Source organism: Hirundo rustica, chromosome 3, assembly GCF_015227805.2.
Source record: "Hirundo rustica isolate bHirRus1 chromosome 3, bHirRus1.pri.v3, whole genome shotgun sequence".
In the NCBI taxonomy this organism is placed as follows: Eukaryota; Metazoa; Chordata; class Aves; order Passeriformes; family Hirundinidae; genus Hirundo; species Hirundo rustica.
In genome coordinates this window covers 97,695,880-97,718,307 of record NC_053452.1, presented here as the reverse complement: position 1 = coordinate 97,718,307, position 22,428 = coordinate 97,695,880, and the positions used below count along the sequence as shown (strand labels likewise).

At 37.3% G+C, this 22,428-nt stretch overlaps 1 protein-coding gene across 1 annotated transcript in view; it reads right to left on the bottom strand.

Annotated features, from left to right (window-relative positions):
* Positions 1-22,030, bottom strand: part of SNTG2 (syntrophin gamma 2) — a 145,850-nt gene extending 123,820 nt beyond the window's left edge. Inside the window, exons 1-4 of the mRNA XM_040058173.1 lie at positions 21,898-22,030; positions 18,307-18,496; positions 14,116-14,134; positions 5,806-5,943 (exon numbers count right to left, since the gene is read on the bottom strand). Coding sequence (XP_039914107.1) covers positions 5,806-5,943; positions 14,116-14,134; positions 18,307-18,496; positions 21,898-22,030 — 480 coding nt within the window. The remainder of the gene's footprint in view (positions 1-5,805; positions 5,944-14,115; positions 14,135-18,306; positions 18,497-21,897) is intronic.
* Positions 22,031-22,428: the final 398 nt, after the last annotated feature.

Genomic DNA, 22,428 nt, shown 5'->3' with positions numbered 1-22,428 from the left:
AAGCTACAATTTACAAGTCCTGATACTGTCATAGATTTATTGAAATTTCAATTAAAGGACACATATATTTATGTATATGTGTGGCTTATCAAAGTTGTGATGCCTTTCTTTTATCTTGTTGGTATGAGTACTCACTCTCAGCTGGACTCTTTCCACATTTCAGGAAGAGATTTTTTTCAGGGATATTCAGTGTCCTTTGCATTTCTCTGTTCAATTTATCAGTCTTTCTCTTAAGTTACTTATTCTTTCTATCTTTAATAATAAAGGGTTTTTGTCAGGCTGAGAAATACTCATATTTATTTTGAGATGTGAACTTCTAACTGTTCTCAGAGAGGCAGCAAGACAATCGTATGATCTGTCATAATAAAGTTCCGAAGGAATTACTTGATAGCTATCTTCTAAGTATCTAGGTCAGCTTTCCAGAGCATGAAAAACAAATAACAAATGGTTAAATAATGTATTTTCTCTATACAAGTGATCTTAGTTTCAAAAGTAAGACTCTGAATAATTCCCTTGATGCTTCAAAAAAGATTAGGAAAAAATAAAAAAAAAAGACAGAAATTGTTCATTATTAGCTTAAAAAAACCCAAAAAACCAAAAAAACAAAACAAAACAAAACAAAAAACAAAAAACAAAAAAAACACCCCCCCAAAAAAACCCCCACACCACACCAGCAATGGTAGAACAGTCACTGGGCAAACTGCAATATTAGCAGTTCTTGAGACAGAAATTTCCTTGGGTTTAAAAATAAAAAAAAACAAAACAACAAAACTTTTAGATTTTTTTGCAGATATGTTCCCTAGAGGTTTTCTAAAGTAACATTCTTCTGTGTCCTTATTAGTGTCTGAGTTATAAAAGGAAAAATCCATAGAAATCTCATCAGGGATTTATACAGTATTTTCAGACACTGTTTCTATTTTTTTAATCAACAAAACAACTAATCTTGCTGCTTTTCTTCCTTATTCACCCACTTTGTTTCATTCTAAGACACAGCTTGTGAAGCTGGAACATTGAGTATCCAGCATGCAAAGGTTTTTGTTATCCTAATTCTATCAGACTCGAATAAGCCTCTGAGGAGTCCTCTTCCAATCAAGTTACCCTCCACCTGCATTCAAAACCTCTTCGCCTGACCCCTGACCAATTCAGAGACAATTCAGCTCTGTGAGAAGGACCAATTTTGATAAAAAACCCCAGATGGATTTCTGTTAAAAATAAAATACAAAATAAAAGAAAGAAAATGCTTATGAAAAGAGGAGAGGCATAAAACTGTTGACTGTCAACAGGAGAAGGATAAAGTAATATACATGGATGAAAAACAAAGAATATCAAGGATGAGGTACTGTATGTAAGATATTAATTTTATCAGGTAAAGTGAGAAAGAGGCAAAGTACAATAGTACCTCAATGAAGTAAAAAGTTTAAAAATTAATGCCTTTCTATTTCTCCTTTAACTACAATTGATCTCTCCCTGTCTGTCATACAATTAATTTATGTCTGTTAGTATGGTTAAACTTAAAATCTGGGGGGAAAATATCTTTCGATAAAAATACTTGGCAATTAGAGAAACTGTCTATTTATTTTCGATTCACCATTTCTGTCAATACTTTTGTGCTTGGATTCTTTGAGCGTGCACCAATTCAGAGAATCACAGAATGAGTCACAGAATGAGTTTGGAAGGAGCCACAGTGGAGCATCTGGTCCAACCGCCCTACTCAAGTAGGGTCATCCTAGAGCACATGGCACAGGATTGTGTCCATACTGTTCTTGAATATCTCCAACAGAAGGAGACTCCACAGCCTCTGGGCAATCTGTTCCAGTGCTTGGTTACCTGCCTATGAGGATACTGTGAGAGACAGCATCAAAAGCCTTACTAAAGTTGAAGTTCAGCTGTTATCCATACAGGTAGCTGTTTCATCACAGTGGGCAACTCCACCACTGTGACTGATGCACCCATACATTCTCCTTTAAAATCTGAACACCTCAAACATGACACCGAGTCATGAAGACTTGCTTAGAACATTAGAATTTGACAAGTCTGAAGATCTGAAATGTGCCTTATTGGAATAATTACATGTTTAGCACATAAATATAAATTACATAAATATTTATAAATAATTATATACAATTATAAATGTAATATAATATAAAAATGCGCCACAAAATGTTACTTCCCTAATTAGCTCCAAATCCAGAAGGATTTTTAGAGATAATTAAAAGCAGCTTGTCTACCATGAAAAAATTGAGTACCAAAAAAACCCAAAAAAACCAACAACAAAAAAACCCAGCTGATTTTACATTATTTTTTCTATATACACCCTGAATTTCAAAATTCAAGGTGTAGACAGAAAAACATGTTTTTCTCTCATTACTCTCTCATGCAAGTTGAAGATTGCAAGAAGAAGTGAAATGGGCTGAACTGTCATTAAATTACAAGCCAGGTATAAAATTTCTCATCAAAGGTGAAGCTTTCCCAATGCTTAAATGTAGCACTTAAATGAATGGCAGATTACAAAATGTAAAACAGGAATAGACCTAGATTATGGTAGTAAAAGGTATTTTATAGTAAGAGTCTTTTATCCTTCAGTATAATCTCTATTGCTGAAAGTCCAACTCATCACAGTAGCTCTAGTGATCACTGATGTCTTTGCCAGTTCTCAGTGTAGCATTCAGAAGTACACCAGACTAACAGAGTTAAATATGAACAGCTGCAAATCCTGTCCTCAGCATTCCTCAGGATTAATGAACCTGTCAGTAAAAGGGAGCCTGTCAGTAAAAGGGAGCCTGCAACTCCCAAATGCTGTCCCATGTGAGTGGCTGGAGAAAAAAAAAGTATTACCACAAGTAGAAACAAAACTTTTGTTTTCAATAATTTTCCATTCCAGTATCTCACCTAAGAGAAAAAGTCATTCTACACCCAGTTTTTTTTCTATTCCCATATATTTCAGGTGAGTACAAAAAGAAGGCAGAAGTTATTTCTATTTTTGTTGCAAATAGACTAGTTTGATGAATGTCCATGTGTGAAATAAAGATTAACTACGAGTACCTGAAAATGAAAAAGTAGAGAGAAAGGAGAATAAATCAGTAAGACAATGTGATCATTTATGACTGCTATAGCATTGACTTTCAGGTCACAATTTTCTATTAATATTTTGAATCATATAGAACAGAGATGAAAACTATTCTCTTTACCCACTTGAAATATAAAGCATTTATCTCTGGAATTTCTGTCATGTAACTGTAATTGTAAAACTTACCAAACTCAGTGCTAGTGAGCTACCAGCTATTTCAGCCTGATTTCAAATTCTGCTTTTGAGCTCCTATGTACTAGAAATTTATACAAGGTAAAAAACCCCAGTGTTTATCTCCACGTTACACTCAATTTGTGTTCATATTAAATGCTAGTTGTCCAGAACTAGCTGTTGTTTTTATTGTTCAAATTATAGTGAAGAAAAAGTGAATATGGCCATGAAGACAGTCTAATCCATTTTTCTCATTAGTTTGTCAACAGAATCCTGTGAGGACTGCAGATAACACTTTCAGAAAGGGACCTTGGGGAGATCTTGTGAGGGACACAGAAAAACAGATAAGACCCTTAAAATTTAGTTTTCAGAGTCTTCAGTGAGAAAAATTAGGGAAAATAAGGATAATGTTAACAATATTTTCCAGGAAGCGGCAGCTCAGCAGGACTGCCCACTTATTTCTCAATAGTATGAGGTAGGAAAGATCCCTTCTGAATGGGTGTCACGCCTAGAGTCACATAATACTTTGCAACTCTAACCTAAATTACCATCTGAATTATACTTGAAATTCACTTACTTTTAGACACTAACATTACATCTACAACCAAGAAAAACTGTCTTTCTTTGCCACAGTCCCGGGAATCACTTCTTTCTAGGCTCTACCTATTACTGTGATCACTAGTGGTGATATACAACCAAGGAACTTGGACTCATTTTGTATGCAGTGGCTGCATATCCCAGCTACGCCTCCTCTGCAAGGTCTATCACTTTCCTAAATTTGTTTCAAAATTCAATTCCTTAAATATTATCAAAGCTTGTCTCCCTGCCCTTCCATCAGGAAGTACTATTTAGGGTACCCATGAAATGTAAAAGGCATCAAAATCAACCCAAAACTTGATACTAAAAGGAAGGGGCAGTCTTGGGTTGTTCGGGCTGGGTTTTTGTACTGCTTTAGGCTGGAGTTTGAGAATGTTGGGTGGGGGGTGTCCTGCTGTATTTTAGGTTTTGATCAATACATACACAGGTTTGATACAGTATTTTCTCAGATGCAACTAGCTTGTGTTGATTCAAACAAGAAAAATCTAGGACTATGTAGGATAGAATTTTGATTCTTTTTCTATGAGATTCATACACAAGGAATTTAAACACCACTGAGTCCATAGCAATCATCTATAATAATATGCACAGACACTATATACTGAAGTCTCATTATATTTTACTATGACTCTTGCAGCTAGTTTGCATACAATTTATCAGTATTACCAGCAATGCCTGGTAAAAAAAAAAAGAAAGCTGTACTTTTTCATACTTCTTGGTGAAGCAGAAAGTATATGCAAAGCTGATGAATAAGGCTTATACTTATCTCAGCAAACCAACCAGAAGTGGACATGCCTTTCACTGATCAACCTTTTAAAACATTTTAAAGAGCAAGTCATGTTCCACAGAATTCCATGGAAAAGTACATAATGTTTTGAATTGCTAGAAGCTATTTCAAATTACTTTATCTGTGATATTAAACAATTTATACAAATACTTACTGCAGCAGGAATGAAATACTTACATATTATAGAGGCAGACTTTCTAACGTACATATACACACACAGACACAGATTATATGCTTTTTTGCTTATAATTCTTAGCAGAGTACCACAAACCCAGTCGATGTCCTAAAGTGCCAGATTTTAAGTTTACATAACACATGCAATACAGCAAGCAGACAGAAACACTCTCCCTTGGACCCCTCTGAGTAGGTTACCATGAATTGTGCACTCTAAGAAACACCAACAAAGTGCATGAAATTGATTTTACTCAGTTAAATTAAGTATATGTATTCTAAATTCAAAAGTATATGTATTCTGAATTCAAGAACACTGTTTCACTGTTTATATGAGGAAATGAAATACATTACTTAGGAATGTTGATAACCTAGACACCCTTGCTGCACTGCTTATGCAAAATGCCACCAGTTTATCTAGTGACATTACCAAATGGTCACATGGAAGATTCCTCTATAGCTTAGAGGCACCACAGGCTTTGAAAATGCAACATAACTGAATTTTGGTTAAAAAAAAGCACCATATACGTGCTGGCACTGATTAAGCTCCATCTGTGCCTGAAAGAGAATTACAGTGGAATAAGTGCCAGTCAAGTGTTCTCTCAGTCAGCTCAAATGCCCTTGAAGAGACATCCTGTGTGATACACAAATGAAGAAATCTGTGGTGTATCAGTTTAGTTTTTAAATGCTTTCACTGGGAAATAGTTTTTCCTTTTCTCCCTTAGTTTAATGTCCCAGCAATATTTGGTGGAAGAATGCTTTAATTTTGGTATTTACAGATGTTTTTGCTTCTTTTAAGATTATAAATACCATAATAAAGTATGTATATCACTGGTCAAAAATTGCAGTTTTTACACTTATGAATGTAGGTAAGCACAGAAGACCCAGCAACTGATAATTACTTGTATTTCCATTACCCAGTAAAATCTCTTGCACTCCAATACAATAAGGTGACTTCTGCAGAAGACACTAAAGTGCACAGTCAAAAGCACAGAGATATAGAAGCACTTACATTTGCACTGTGATCACTTCCACTAACACAGACGACATCTTGTTTTTGAATTGTTAATACCTCTTTTGTAAGCTTCAGTCGGATGTCATAAGCATTTTCAGATACTTCATCATATAGCAATGCAATACCAGTTTTAGTCTGTAAATAAAAAAGGCATACACAAAAATTTAAGAATATGAACATTTCATAATGGTGAATAACAAGCTCTATCCCATTCAATAAATAAAAAGCATAAAAAGCATTATTTACAGAAAGCGGGAAACTGGTCAGCTTTTCAGTCTTCAGATTGATTTGGCATAAAAAGCCTCTTTACTGGAAAATACAAGCTAAGTGGTCTTTGAAGTAGACATTAATATGCAAAGAGTAAAAAAGAAAATTACACAAATTTCTCCATTGTACTCTTCCACAAAGAAGCACTGCCAATTAGCAATGTCCTATTTGACTTTATTTATACAAAGACTTATGAAAATGTATTAGAAACAGACAGGTATGTTTAAATGTATATGAACACATTTTCTAATTTTGGCAAGAAGTGGGGAAGTGAAATATTGTTCCTGTCTTAAAAATGTTCATTCCACTCTGTCAGAATAAAACTGTACCCTTCATAAATGTTGCCATTAAGATACAGAGTTCTGTTATAGCAGTAAACTATGTTTTCACATTATAAAACACATAATCAAACCCAATTGTTACAGAAGTTATATTGTTTAGGATAAGATGAACATACATTTCTTAAGTCACATCATCACTGGACAAATAACTAGTAAACTCCATAGGACACCCAACTATTTGGTAAAAACAATGTTTTCTCCATAAGTAGTAGAAAGGAAACTTTTTTTTTTTTATTATTTCTGGTTTATTCATCTAAATTTCCCTCTAAAATTCAGTCAGATATTTCCTTAAACAAAAAACTGCGGTATTAAAACTGCTTACAGCTATTTTTTAAAATATGCAGACAAATGAAATCTCAGATCTTTACATTCACTGCACAGAATAAGAAAAACACCTGTTCTGAAATGAGTGTTCATATTTAAAAGTACTTTATTAATTTATAATGTATATTAATTTGTTTATTAATTTATAATGTATATTACAGCATCATCACAGCACTGCGCATTATGCAAGTGAAGAAAAATCAAGCATGATTTAAGTTTTAGCTGGAGTATTTGTTTTTAAAAGAAGATTTAATATAGAGTTGTTAATCTATGTTTTCTTAAATGGTAGACTGTATAAAAGACAGAGTAATGGAATTAAAGAAGAAACATGTCCTGTGTACTGAATGAAAACTTGAGAGATTTTAAAATAGAATTAAACATGAAAACATGAGCCTCATAATATTTCCATTTCTATAAAATTAGGGAGAAAGGTCTCTGGTGATTATCAATGAAACCTTTCGGTCTTTAAAAACAGGATCAGTGTAAGCTTAAGGCACTTAAATTTGGTGTAGCTCTGTGCTGCAACTGAGTGTTAAAACCTCCCTTATAGCAGAAATAGCAAATGCAGCCTAGACAACAACTAAATTTATTCTGAATTATATACAGAGCAGTTGTTCAGGTGAATTGTTCATGTAGTTGGGCTATCCCTAGGCACAAAGCAATTGTCCCCATGTATGTCACTTCTGCCACTTAAGACACTGAGATATACTAAGACCTCTGAGCATGTAAAGCTGACATAGGCTTTTTAGGATACCCAGGTCATTTTCCAGCTGGAGGCATGATCAGATTTCCATGTTTATAATGAGATACAAACATTGGTCATGTCAGTAGACATCCACATGTAGATACTTTCAACTTGTAAGGGATGTCATTAAGGGTTTACACTGCAGAAATCACAGAACAGCCAGTGTTTGGAGGGTCCTTAAAGATCATCTACTTCCAACATCATGGAAGAACACCTCCCACTAAACCAGATTGCTCAGAGCCCTGTCCAACCTGGCCTTGAGCACTTCCAGGAACGGGACATTTACAACTTCTCTGAGCAACCTGTTCCAGTGCCTCACTACACTCACAGGGAACAACATCTTTCTAATATGTAACTTAAACCCATGCTCTTTCAGTTTAAAGCTATTCTACCCTGTCCCATTACTACATACCCTCTCCAGCTTTCTTGAAGGTGCTCTTTAGATACTGGCAAGCTGCTCTAAGGTCTTCCTGGAGCCTTCTCTTTCCCTGATTGAATTCAATTCTCAGCCTGTTTTTGTAAGAGACACCCAGGTGTTTAGAACCTGTCTGGGCAGCAGTGAGCAACAGCCACCTCTGAAGCATGATTCTATCTGATCTCTTTTATACATCTGTCTAGAAGGGAACATGTGAGTCACAGCGGTCTACTTTGAGTTATAAGGTAAATATATATAACAGCTCAAATATAAGCATCTAATTGTGGGCAGAGAAATCTATTCAGTATTTGCTAGGTATGTCTAAGGGAAAGAAAGTTCAGTCCTGGTATAAAGCCTTAATCATTCTCACTTGTTTGGAATCCAGCATCTCTTTATTTTTCCAAGATTTTGGGTCTTTTCACATTGTCAGCATGCAACATTGATAAGACAGAAAAATGTCTTATCAATACATTTTTGTGAATGACAACATATGAAACCTATGCCAGTACCATCTGCCTAAAAGCCATGCTGCCAGCAGGAAGTATTTCCAAACAGTAGAACTACAGCCTTGAAAAAACACTGTGCCTGAATTTTACTGCTGTTCAGATGTTGTGCATCACTGTCCCACCTGGACTGGTGACCACAGTTACTTTTGCTGTGTACCAGAGAATGCTTTACAGAAACACTGGAAGAACATAGCTCTGGAGCATTCTTTATACAGCTCACACACAGAACAATTCTCTGGCTAGAAATTGTTACATATGTGTAGTGGTTTAGGGCAAATTTTGGGAGGAAACCTCCAAATGGGGTCTCTGTAGAAAAGCAAATTAAAGCAGCCCCTCCCCCTACTAGTTTAGGAAAAGATTACCTTCAAAAAAAAGTGGGGAAAACTGTTTATTTAACAAGCAAAGTGCTTACAAGCATAAAAATTTAATAATATTAAAATAAAACCTCTTGCTGTTCTGAAGAGGCAGCAAATTCATAAAGTCCTTGTTGTGGGGCGTATCTTGGCTCACTCAGTCTCTTACTAATCCCTCCTGAGCTGTAAAATGCAGCATCCCAGCCCTGGTGGGCCACAGGTGTGAGCTCCTGGTGTTTTTCTGGGTTTTCAGTCCAGAGCAGGCTGATCCAAGGAAAAGCCACTATACAGGGAAATTCTCTGCCTCAGCTAGCTAAAAAACTAACTAAAAGCAAAAGAGAGCTCTCTCCATACTGTCCGTGCTGCAGACAACGCAGTCTGTGTGAAGAGAGAAATGCAGGAAATCAAGTGCAGTTTCTGAAAACAAACCGTGCACTTCTTCTCTCCCCCTTCGCTCTCAGAACCAGTCATAAAGGTGCAGAACTATCCAGCATAGAAAAATAGATGATTGGGGATACAAGCATAATAAAGTCACCCTAGGACAATATGTTTAGAAGAAACACAATGAAAAAAGCTCTAAACTGTCATTTGTAACAGATGATCAGGTAATAAATGAAATATGCAGACTGACCTATTAAATAGTTTAGCATTTTCCATCACACTATTTCAACTGAAGTCCAACTGAAGCTCACCTAGTACTGTTAAAATACAACACCTACATACCTACTACATGAACTCCTGAAGTGATCCAAGATGAGGCACAGCAATACCTTATTTGCTTTCAGAATCAATAAGGTTAATCTGGCATTCTCTCAGCCTTTCAAGTCAGCTTTTTTTAGACCATTATAAATGGCTTTGAATCAAAGTTCAGCATATTCCCTTGTTCTCTCTTTGTGTTAAAGAGATGGCACACATAACTCTAGTGGGAAAAACCAAGTCCACACAAGGGTTTCTTCAAACAAGGACCTTTAAAATAGAACTTAGTCTTTGCATGTATATCTCACATTTAACTAGCTGTATTCATCTCAATTGCTCATTTAAAAACTGTTTATACATTAGCCATTCTAGGTAACTGATATCAAAAGCTGAGAACTGAAAAGTCAAAATGATATAGCATTGTTAGAGATCATACGCTTTGTAATAAAAAGCATGCAGAAAGTTCATAGGGAGTTTCATCTCAATAGGATTTCAGTGCTTACACTGAGAGGTAGGGAAATACAAATTTAAATTCACTTGGGCAGAAGAAGAAATTAAATGTTGATTTTCATATCTCTGACAGTTTTCTAGGCATTGGCTTCAGAAGGAGGAGTGTATGGGTGTTATGTGCATGTTCACTATATGGTGGGAGGAAGAGTAAAGAAGATCAGTAGTACAAGCATCACAGTAGCTGTGACTTTTAAGAAAGCATAGACACTGCTCTGTCTTTGAAAAAAAGAAAAAAAACCTGAAACCTACTTTCTCAAACCAGCTTAAAAACTGTCAATACCACAGAAAACATTCCTCTCTAGAGGGAGAAAGAATGGCAGATGAATCCTTTTATCAGTTTTATTGTTGGCTACTTAAGAAGGTCCCTAGCCAGAGTACTTGCTTTAAAGCACTCCCTGTTCAGCATAATGTTTTGGGACCCTACTCAAAGTAACATGACTCTTTCAATATGCTGTATCTGCAGTCTAAAGCTCACAGCTACAAATTATGTTTCAAGGTAGGCATCTCTACAACAGTCTTCAGTCTTACTGGTATAAAATACTTGTCTTCACTGCTGTGAGCTTTATTCTAAAACAGCTTGCAAAAAAAAAAAAAAAACAAAAAAAAAACAAAAAAACCCCACAACAAACAAAACAACGACCCTCTGCATTGAGTTACATTGGTTCTCCAGCAGAAAACACCATTTTCAGATCTTAGTCCTTAATAAATACATCCATAGCTTCAAGGGCACACCAGTTCAATTTTTATCTCCTAAAATTCATTCATAAATGAGCTTTATTCATAAATAAAATTCTTTAAGCACTATATTTGAACATTTTTTCCCACTGAAATGCCACATTATATTTCCAGATTAATATTTATCAGCAACACTTATACCTCACAGATCTAGAGAAAATTCTCTAATACAATTTCATTTCTTAAAATGAAATTAAGTCTGGTGAAATTACATATCTGTGGCATACTTGTGGTTGGAACACCTGCTGAGGACACACAACAACCTGAGTCACTGATTTTTATCCTACATCATTTAAGATTAAGAAGAAACAGAATTTAGGCAGCCCTACATACTTCCCTGAGCACTGTTACAGCAGGCTCACATCTACTCTCTCTGTCACAACTGGTTTGATGTTTTCTACACCACATTTCCTATCATGATCAAAAGAAAAAGATACTTTCTCTGAGAAATTCAAATGTACAGTATCTTTGACTAATATAAAAAGATTTTAAATGGGATGAAATATAAAGGGGAAAAAAGTGCAAGGTATTAAACTATAGGAAGAACAGTCATCTGTATGGAGGAAGAAAAGCTATTCTTCACCATTTATTAAAGAATGGAAACAGGCATGTAGCTCTGAGGATTGGCAGAAAAATAAGGGTATCAATATTTTGTTATTGCAATAAAGGCAAACATATGCTTCCTTCACATTCTTTCCCACTGATTTGTTTTTTTCTCAATCTTACAAGACAGTACCTAAAAGTGCAAATAAAACTACAGTTCTTTAGTTGGGTAGTAGAGAATGTTCCTTAAACACTGCTGAGTGTAAGGGAGTAAATTTCATGCCCATGAAGTAATCCATCACCAGTGTTTCATTTAATACATCTTAGTATATTGTTTCCTTTTATACAGTATTATGTCAGTGTTGTTTCATGGCTACACTCCATCAAAGAGGTAATGAGCTGAAAAGGGTCATGAGAGAAACAAACAAACAAACAAACAAATCAGAAGTGGTCAGAGATCTGTAAAATAGGTTGTGTAAGTAATTCAAGATAAATTCAGGTTATTTCATTTCAAGACTGCATATACAAGAACATAGTGACAGTTTTAAGTACTTCAAAATCTATTACAAATAGAGCAATCAGGAAAGAAAATAATTCAGAAATCTCCTCCTCTGAATACATTCCAGTTATGAAGAAGTGGAAGCCCTTGAAGAGATTGCTTGGATAAATTATGAATATCCATGGCTAAGGGATTCTGAAAGAAAATTGAACAAACTTCTGCCCAAATGGTATCAGTAATCCTCTCACAGGGAAAAATCCCAGAAAAAAAAAAAAAAAATCTCCTTTAGATCTCTTTCACACTAATATTCAAAATTATGTGACTTCTTGCATATAAACAAACTTCTGAATCCAAGAGAAAACCTGACTGGCTTTACAAGGACACCTGGACTGAACAACAACTGCCATAGGATGGGTGAAAAATAACTAATAAAGCCTGAAGAAGTTTATCACTTAGGAGTTTTGATAACGGATGAGTGACATTTACAACAAACTTTGTAAATACTCATAATTTTCATAGTACCAAATCTGAAAGATAAATGTACCCTAAAATGTGCCCATGACTTTCATGATTAAAAGGTAATTCCAGGCCGTAATGGTTTTAATTTAATAAAACCGGGCGGAAAGACTAATTAATGTAGGGGTTTTAGTATTAATTTTTTGTTGGAGGGAGAGATTAGGAGAAAAACAAAGCAGGCTTAAGCTTAAAAATGAACAAAAAATAGTTTTATTAACATATATTAAAAGAATGAGGAGGAAAGAAAAAAAAAAGAGAAAAAGAAAACAAACTAAAACAGAATGATACATTAAAACACACTTCTTTCCTCTTGCAAACTATTAACTTTCTTATTGAACAGCACAGAAAGACACAACCTTGGATTTTCAGTCAGTTTCACTTTTTAGACATAACCACTCATTACTTTAGGAGAAGAGTCTTTCTAAGATCTTTTTATGAAGACATTTGCCACAAGACAAAATAGTCCAGTGCTCTCATTGTTACACCTTCTGCTGCCGCCCGGAGTTTTCGCAGACTGTGATGTTCTATCTGCAGAGCTTCTCAGTGTATTTGGGGTATTATTTACGAATACTTCTTCTGATCTAAAATCATCTTTTGTCTCAAAGGCTGAGACCTCTTTTTTGACCCAAGAGCAGCGGCTTCAAAGTTCCTAAATAAATCTCAATTACATCAGTCCTTAACTTTGATTAATATAGCATTCTACCCAAATAATACTAAGATGCTGCAAAGAACAGTTCATTTCTTCATAATTTACCTTAGAAAAGTCCGATTAAAAATGTCCACTTCTTCAATCCTATTCCATTATTATTAGTTCTTTTACTTCTCACCTAACTGACTTCATTCGGTGTCTGTTCTACGTACCCTTATGTTTTCTTTCTTCTTTCTCTCAAAGAAGAATTGTGCTTTAAAAGTTCCATGTTGCTAGAAAAGGGTTAAATCCGCTCAGGCTTGCAAAAGGCCACATGCAAGCGCTGAGGCTGCAGGAGCTGAAGAAAATGCAAAGCTGTGTTGATGGAGGAAGATGGTAGATGTCCTGTTTTCCACCCCTCAGTCTTATCCAAGGTGGCTCAGCTCAGAGTGGTTATGGAGCTGCAGGCTTTCTTTCTCTGCTGCCAGCGGCGATTAAGCTGGGCCATGGTTTGGCCCCTTCTGCTGCGGTCTGAGCACATGGCCCCGCACTGCCGAGCTGTAGCCACCCTTCTTCCCTGCCAGCCAAGCAGGGGAAGAAGTTTAGCCGACCGAGGCCCTCCCTGTGTGGGCAGCGGCCCTCAGAAGCCCGCCCGGCCCGGCCTGGCCGCCCAGAGAGGCAGCAGGGGCCGACTTGGGCCTGGCCCGGCCCAACCATGATGTCACCTCATGGCAGATCCCCGAAGCGAGATGTCCAGCAGTTAGTTTTTAAATGTCCCCTCCAAAGTCACATCGCCATTTCCCATTGGTTAACTTAGCTGCCAATATTCCAGCCAGCTTTTTGATAGGTCCTTGTTCTCCTCCCCAAACCACTCCACGGTTAGGGCAGGGAAAAAAATATCTCGAATTTTCTATAACTAGAAAACAAAATTGTGCCAACCCATGATACAGGCTTAAGGGGCCTTGAGTAAGAACACAAATACACACTATTCAATGGACCAACATGGGACAAATGGATAAGGCAATAGATAGTGAGAGCGGTAACACATCTGTGGAACACAGAGAATCGATGATTCCATTAGCATCACAAACACACAAAGAATCATTCAGTAAAACTAGAAGCAGACAGAAATAAATTATAACTTGCTGAAAACAGTCATACGGAGCTCCCTTAGAGAATATGTTTTTTCCTGTAACTACATATGTAGTTGCCCTTATTATCAGCTTTACCTTGCCACGACTTTTATATCTAATGACACAGTTTCACAAATGCAGAAACAAAAACACTTAACCTCAGTACTCCTTCCTTTAAGAAATTCTGACTATAATGATAGTGAAGCCATTAAGCAGACTATTTGGAGAATAGGTTATGGTTCCTCGATACTATGAGGGTGAGGGGTTCTATGAACAAGTCGGAAGAAGCATCTTGAAAAATGTAGTGGATTTGTCCCATATCTCAGAAGAGTAGTTCAAGACCCCTATATTAGGAGAGACAACATCATTTTACCATCACATGTAGGAGATGATCTGCAAAGGTATGAAGCCCAGCCTCAAAGCAAGGCTACTCTGTGACCAGCCTGGCTGAAAGCCTCTAAGGATGGAGGCTGTTCCCCACTGTTGAGCAACCATCACTACTGCTTGACTGTCCTCATGAGGAAAGGCTTTTCATTGTGTCTTGTCACTGTAGGACATGAAAGAAAGACGAAAGACTCCAAGTATTTCAGAAGCCAAAGAGTATAGAAGGCTTTATTGTCTAACTCTTATCACCTTTTATAAGGTGTTCCAATACAGATTTAACGTGATTGGTGACTAGGAACGACACCTCTCTAATCCCATTGGTGAAACTAGAGAAACAGCAAAACACCACCTGGAGAAGGATTGTTTTGGGAAAGGATAGTTGTTTTGCCAAGATTGTTTTGAGAAGAGGTTTTCTTGAGAACTTTTCCCTTGGGAAAGAGTTAGCACTGCTAGCAGGCTAAAATCTCTTCAGACTTAGAAATGTCAGGCCCACAGTGTCCCATTTCAAGCTCTGCTTACTGTCTCCTGTCTACTCAGACACCACTAAAAAGAGCCTGGTTCTATCTTGATCTCCTCATTGATATAGAAAACCTGCATTTAGGTGCAGATGAAACTGTCTCCAGGCTGAACAAACCCAGCTCCTTCACAGGGAAAGTGCTTCCAGGCCCAGTCAACTTGGTGGCTCCCCAGCAAACTTCCTCTGTGTTATCAATGTCTTTTTTGTACTGGGGGGAATCTAAAATGCATACAGTATTCTACAGCACTGGGTAGAGAAGGACAAACCCTTCCCTTGATCTCCTAATTGTGCTCCTCCTAATACAGCTCAGGATAATGTTCACTTCTCTGCTGCTAGCTCACTACCCATCACAACCCCCCAAGACTCTTCATATGAGCTGCTCCCCAGACAGGCAGGCCTCAGTCTGTATCACTGCCAGGGCCTCTTCGTTCCCAGGAGCAGGATGTGGCACTTGTTGGATTTTTATGAATTTAGTTCATTAATTTCTTGAATTTCTTGGCAGTCTGTTTGTTAGCCTGCCTAGGTGTCTGTCAATGGTATACTGACTGCACCCTCCAGTTTGGTGTAATCAGAAAACCAAGCCCACTGTGCCCTCTTCCAGGTCACTGACAAAAATGTTAAAGAAGATGGGTCACAGGATAGACATCTGAGGAACATCACTTGCCACAGGAATCCAGACAGAGGATAACCACTACCCCTAGTATGAGCATCAAAGCAGTTGTCCACCCATGCATCTAGATGGAGGTTATGGCAACAAAGTAGCAAACAAACATTTATTTCCTTAACACTAAAATACTACTAATACCAATAACAATGTTAATAACAAAACTGATTCTTTGTCTTAAGATATAAATGCATAAAAATAAGTTATTTTTTAAAAAATCAGGAAAAAATCATCATGCTTATTGCCACTATAGATAAAAATGTCAGAAGATGATACAGAAAATATCTGGATGAGAGCAGTATCAAGTATCTTTCTGCTCCACTACTGCCCTCTCACAGCAGTATCCAATTCCTATGGACAGAAGGATGCAGCAATGCCCTTATATTTACTAGGCCCAGCAGTCCTGCCCACCCCATCTCAGAGTCCAGGACAAAGGCCAGGACACACCCATGGTCATAGCAGGAGCCAGAACCTCCCTTTCACACTCTCCACATGAAGCCCCACATACTGTCCACCAGAAGCTGCTTCTGCCTCCCTTCCCAAAGGAGAACCCCTGCAGCTGGGAAACACCACCAACACCAGCACTGCTGCTGCTGATGAAAACTGTGGCTGCTGCAGTGGTCCAGCCCTTACACTACTGCTCATGTCTGAAGGGAAATATTTTGAAGTAGCTTGAAGGGAAATATTTCAAATTAAGATAAAACCAAATTAAATCTGAATTTCATTCCAGTTGGAAAGAAACACTGTCAATGTTAATTTTTAACACTGAACTATTTTTAGTATCACAAAATCAACAACCCCCCCCACTTTTTAAATTAGAATAATATACAATATGCTCATCTAAGAGCTACCCAACTTTTATGATATACTTGGAAGATACACAGCTTCTTTCAGCTCCTATCCAAAATAAGCACACCCACAAGACAAATGCACATGAAATTACTGGGGAAAAAAACCAAAAAACAAAACAAAACCCAACCAACACAACTGCTTTCTAGCCTCAGTAAAAAGCTAGTAAGACTACTTATGTTTGTCATATCATTTTTTGAGACTGATATTGGATCATGCATTTTTATTAAAGCTGTAACTCAATTTCACAATTTCATAATGTTCACAATTGTTCTCAGTGAAGAAAACCACAAATTTCTGATAACTCCTTTCACAAAGGTGATTCACATTCACAAAAAAGCCAATGGAATATTATCTGATGGACACAATTGATTCTCATGTAAGTCAATTATGACTAATACTGAATTAAAATGTACTGTAAATTTTAAATGCACTCTCTGATAAGAATCAGCATCAGAAATAAAGAGGATCAAAACTAGACATTTAGGAAACCTTTGAGTGAATATTTTCCAAAAGCACTGATTACATCTGAAATATGCTCCTTCAATAGTACTGTTTTGATAAAGATTTTTTTTAATCTGCATTTAATAATAACAGTATTATGGATTAACATTTCAATATACACAGCTGTAAAAGGTGTATTAGCATTACAAGTTTTTACAAGATTTTAACTTCAGCATGACAATATCACTTTCTAACAGCTCAGAACATTTTTTCCTAAATTTTTGAGGGCGATACTCAAGGTAACAGAAGTTGGAAAAGATGCTCTCGATATACAAAATTTAAAAGTCTATTTTGTTGCTTACATCACAACCTATTCAATAGTCAAAAATAGCCTTAGGAATACATATCTGTTAATGACATTAGCCTTGCAAGAAAAATGATTAACAGCTGTCTCACAATATCTGTGATCTTAATCAGGAAGCACTAGTATCTAGTTTAATTACTGCAAGCTCAGTACATCATGAGCTAATTAGATATGATTGATTGTTGTCATTCTCATGCACCTCTCAAAGCATCAGACATAAATATTTGAAGTCTGTATTGCACATTTGAAAAATGAACTTCCAGAATGTCATGTCAAAATAAAAACTGCCTTTTTAAAAACTCTTAACAAATGCTAATAGAGACACATAGTTAAATATTCTAATAGAAAGTCTAACCCAGAAAATTGCCAAGGCTCAAACTATTAGGAAAATTGCCTAGTTTTATTTTGATTTAGATAGTATCTTTAAGTAAATGGATTAAGAATATAAAATCTCAGAATATAAAGATGCTCCTATGCTTATAGCAGTTTCCTACCAGTCCAACAAGAAAGCATAAATTTCACACTTCGAACTAAACCACTTAGCACTAGCTGGTAAAACCCTGTGGCAGTGCAAGAATTGTTTTATCAAGCTTTATAAGAAGTTTTATGTTATGGTTCATTCCACTGTGCCCCCAGTTCTGTAACGGTTCCTCCCCTTTGAGTTTTCTGTATAAAAAGTTGTTTCATGTCAATCATCCCATCCCCCCTCTTATCCTTGTCAATCCCCTCTCCCCCTGGCTCGGAGGCATCCTGTCTGTCACCTCAGGACCCCTCCCCAGGCTCAGGAAATTCCCAGAGGGGTGTCGAGTGATAGGCTGATGCCCGGGAAATCCCCTTCTTCCCTTTGGTGAGTGGTCCAAGGTCTAGAAGTGGACACCCCCTGCTATCCTCCCGAATTCCCTGATTTGCTAACCTGTTACTGCCACCTTTGAATCCTCCCCCACTTATAAGTTCGGGGAGGGAAATTCAAACACGCTCTCTGGCTGGGCAGGTGGACGAGTGGCATAGCTCCCGCCGTTCGGACCTGAATAAACCATCTTTAAACCTGCTTAGCTGAAAGCCGACCTTTTATCCACCGCTGCCGTCACGAAGCAATTTAGGTCAGCTGCCGGTGGGAAGCGGAGTCCCTCAGGAAAAGGTTGCCAGCTTGCAACTGGGGACCGAAACGCTTTGGCCGCTGTGCAGATCTGAGCCAGCTGGTGGCCCGCACCTGCCCGGCGTGGAGGGGCACAGCCACAAAACCCCACAACATTCCCTTCGGAGATTATTTAAGAAACAGATTATCAGAAAATTAATGTGATTATTTCTATTGCTGATACCACAAATATTACCCTAGTGGGGCGTCAGCTGTTTAATAAATATTTCTGTCATTATATCAAAAGACAAACAAAAACTAAGCATAATAAAAACACCTCACCTATTTTCTTAACCTACAATAGCCAAGTAAGAGCAATATAAAGGCACCACTTTTTTATTTTTTTTATTAGAATACCAGATTTTGATTAATCCTGCTCCTGCTCTCCTTCCCCTTTTGACTGATACAGGTCCACCACATTCATTCTTTTTCAAACTTTTGCATAAAATTGTTGGTAGGGTTGGGGTTTTTTTGTTTTTGTTTTTTTTTTTTGTTTGCTTTTTTTTTGTTTGTTTTGTTTTGTTTTGTTTTTCTGTCCTATTAAACCTATTAAGCGGTTGTGTTACTCTGCCAAAACCAAGAAGAAAGCCATATCTAACTGCTTAATTTCTGAATAAGGTGGAAAAGAAACTGGGTCTAGCTAGGAAAAAAGTACTAAAGCTTTCTGCAGAAGACAAAAACAAGGCAAAAAAACAAAAGAACAACAGGAAAAAAATAATAAATAACCAGTTTCAAGATTTTAAGCAGTTATCCTTCAGAAACTGGAAGTATATAAAGAAAATAGCACAGAAAACCTAGGAATGATGAAGGATTTTTGCAATACCCATTAATTAAATAAAAACTGCAGGTAATTTAAGTATTGAAAATTCAATGATTTATTTGAATTCAGACTTCAGACAAAGATTTCTTAAGATGAAGAATGTGTTTTCTAAACCACTTTTCAAAAGCAAGAAAACATGTGGAGATAAAACAAGTATCTCCACAAGTGGAGATACAGATTCAGCTCTCATTAAAAAAAAAACCCAAACCAAACAAAACCCCCATGGTCTGGGATGAATGAATGTTTGCCCAGAATTAAAAGAAACTCCTATTTTTAAAGCATATACAGGCTAATCTCATTAGCAAAAAGATCAGTACTAAGAAAAAAAAAATCTGGAACTGATGCTAAATCTGATTCTGGCAGCTGCATATAAAACTTGTTTCATATCTTTCTCAACCTCAATAATTTGCTGATTGACAACCAGTAAATGCAACTGACTGATCCACAGGCCCTGTAACTATTTGACTTAAGCCAATGGAAGTGCATTTACACATTTGGATGCATGTATCAGAGAACGAAAATAAAACTAGGAAAGGAAATTAGGTAGGAAACAATCAAACATTTCTAAGTAAAAAGGATTCTTTGAGAAAGAGCTGGATATTTTAAGGGTTTTGATAAAATGTTGTCAAAAATCTGTATTTCTGAATAATAAATGTGCAGCAGAATTTAATTTTATCAATCATCATCTCTCCAATGTCATCTGTCCCTTGATACTGTTAGTCACAGAGCACTGGACTGACACTGTACTTGACTGACACCACATGGAAAGTCTCATCCCCACAGACTGGAGGTAAAGCTGATCTGGATCATCCACTGCAGACCATGGCAAAGGTCACTGAATGAGCTCTGACTGGACTCGTAGGGGGAGCAGGAAACTGAGGGAGAGGAGCATCAGCTTCTCTGAGCACGTTGCAACAGCAGCGACTTAGGAAAGGAGAGCTCCTGCATAAAGTTAGCAGCAATCATTGCTTAGCAAGGCAGAGCATTAAATAGAAGTCAGTTGGCAAAGTGACATCAGAAATTTTAACCCAAGGACTTCAGGAAATCTTATGATAACCCTCCTGTCCCAGAAAGGTATTCACCAGAACAATGCAAACTATTGTATTGTGAGAAACTACAATCTATCACTGAGAAACAGCAGGAGAAAAGGATCAGACTGAGGGGATTTATTTTAGTTTCAAAATATGGAACCAAAGAACTAAAACAGACTCAAAACCAGCCAAACCCCTGACAGTTAAAGGAAAAGAAAGCAGAAATTTTAATTGTTCCTTTCCAGACAACATCAACAGCATCATGAAGTCGTACCAGTACCATCGCAGAACTACTGCCAGGTTATCCTAGCGGTATTTGAAAGAGGAAAGGCAGAAGGAAGTAAAGTCCATGAATGCACAAGTATTTTGGTGACGAGACACTGAGAATACAAATTCCTTTTTGTGTATATTTGAAGCATACTTACGAAAGGCCTGTGTTCAGAAAGGGTACATGACCTTAAATACACTATCAACAGTTTCACAGTTTGTCTTGGTTTGAAAAGACAGGTGTCTGCTAAGGAGAGGCAGGCCTCTCCAGGAAATGAGGAATTTAAATCCTTCCCTCCGTGTTATTCTAATTTGGAAGATTAAAAAAAAAAAAACTTTTTAGTCAGAACTATGGGGAAAAGGAACAACAGTCCTTTACTAGTAAATATAACAGGACAGACAAAAAAACAACAGCAATTATAATAATAGTAAAACAGAACTAAGAACCCTGAGGGCAAACGGTGGAAGTTCCAGCGCTGATGGCTGGAAGCTGGGCGCGGTGGACTGTCCTCGGCAGGTAGGGGGGTGTGTCCTGGCAGGCAAGGTGGGCAGTGCCGGAGATGCCGCAGCGGCGGGACCCAGTCTCACCCAAAATCCAGCAGGACAGCGAAGAAAACTCCGAATTCTTGGGCGCTCCAACAGATGGTAGAATTCCCAGGACCAGACTCCTCTGTTAACCGTGGACTCCAGGCAGCTAGCAGTCCCCCGATCTGTGCTCCCTGGAAAAACTGCCAGCTGTGAGACCACCACCCTCAGCTCTCCCCACGAGCTTTCTCCCTCCCCCAAAACTAAGTGATCAGCTTCTTTTGTCCAAGTTAAGCACTCTATAACTACTAGCATTTAGTCTCCTAGCAACTTGGGGGATGGGAAATTCTACAGGAAACTTAACCCTCAACACAGTTTTATGCAAGTATACAAGTCAAATTTACAAGGTAAGAAACATGATTGTATTTTGGGAAGGAAGGCAGTAGAGGTATGTATGTCAAAAGACAAGAGAATAGTTCTTGGTATAACAAAGCTTAATTAGGGAAGAGGAAGAGAAGATTAAAATAAGAACAGAAAACAGTAAGAGGAAATAACAGTAATAAAGGGGGAAAGAGAAAAAATAAAGAAAATTAATATTAAAAAAGAGGCAATTTCTAAAAATTGTATGCTTAAGACAGAGTAGCTGCCCACTGACAAACACATCTAACTTTTGCAGGAATGATCACCATAGGTCACTAATCTGTAAAAGAATCTGACATATTAGCTCTACTCAGAGTATTAAAAATATGTGTGAAAAATAGAAACAAAATTTACAAAAGCTATGTGCAACAAAAGTGGTATCCAGTACTTGGAAGTGTAGCTAAACAAGAAGCCATAAAACACAGCTGGTGGTAAACAGGATCCTGCCTGAGGTTTACCACTGCTCCCTCCATTATCACACAGCTCTCTGGGATGACCAATAATGGAAACTGTGCCTTTGCACTCTACTACTTCCTTCTCATCTTGTGCCAACACAAACATGAATGAGCCAATCAAATGATCACTGATCATCGCTCACCTAATCCCATTTTTGCTGCCACACCTATACTTACGAGTGTTTTATACCCCTTTTACATACTGCCATACTGTCTATTACCTCTTTTTTGCACAGCAGAAAACAAGCAAACTATGTGCTTTTCTATGGAAGTGTTAAGGGGATAAACAGTGAGAACATTACTGTTTCAATCTTTCTGTGACATACTGGTTTCAGACTCAACAATTCCTACAGCTGAAAATTTACTGTGCTCTCTTTTTTGGTTTTTTGGGGTCTTTTTTTTTTTTTTTTTTTTTTTTATGACATAGCATATAAAGCATCACATGTCACACATGTCAGGATTTTCTGTTTTTCAGATAAGGATTTTTTGATTAGAAGGTGCAGTACAGGGCACCTCTCCTGCTCCTGCTTATGT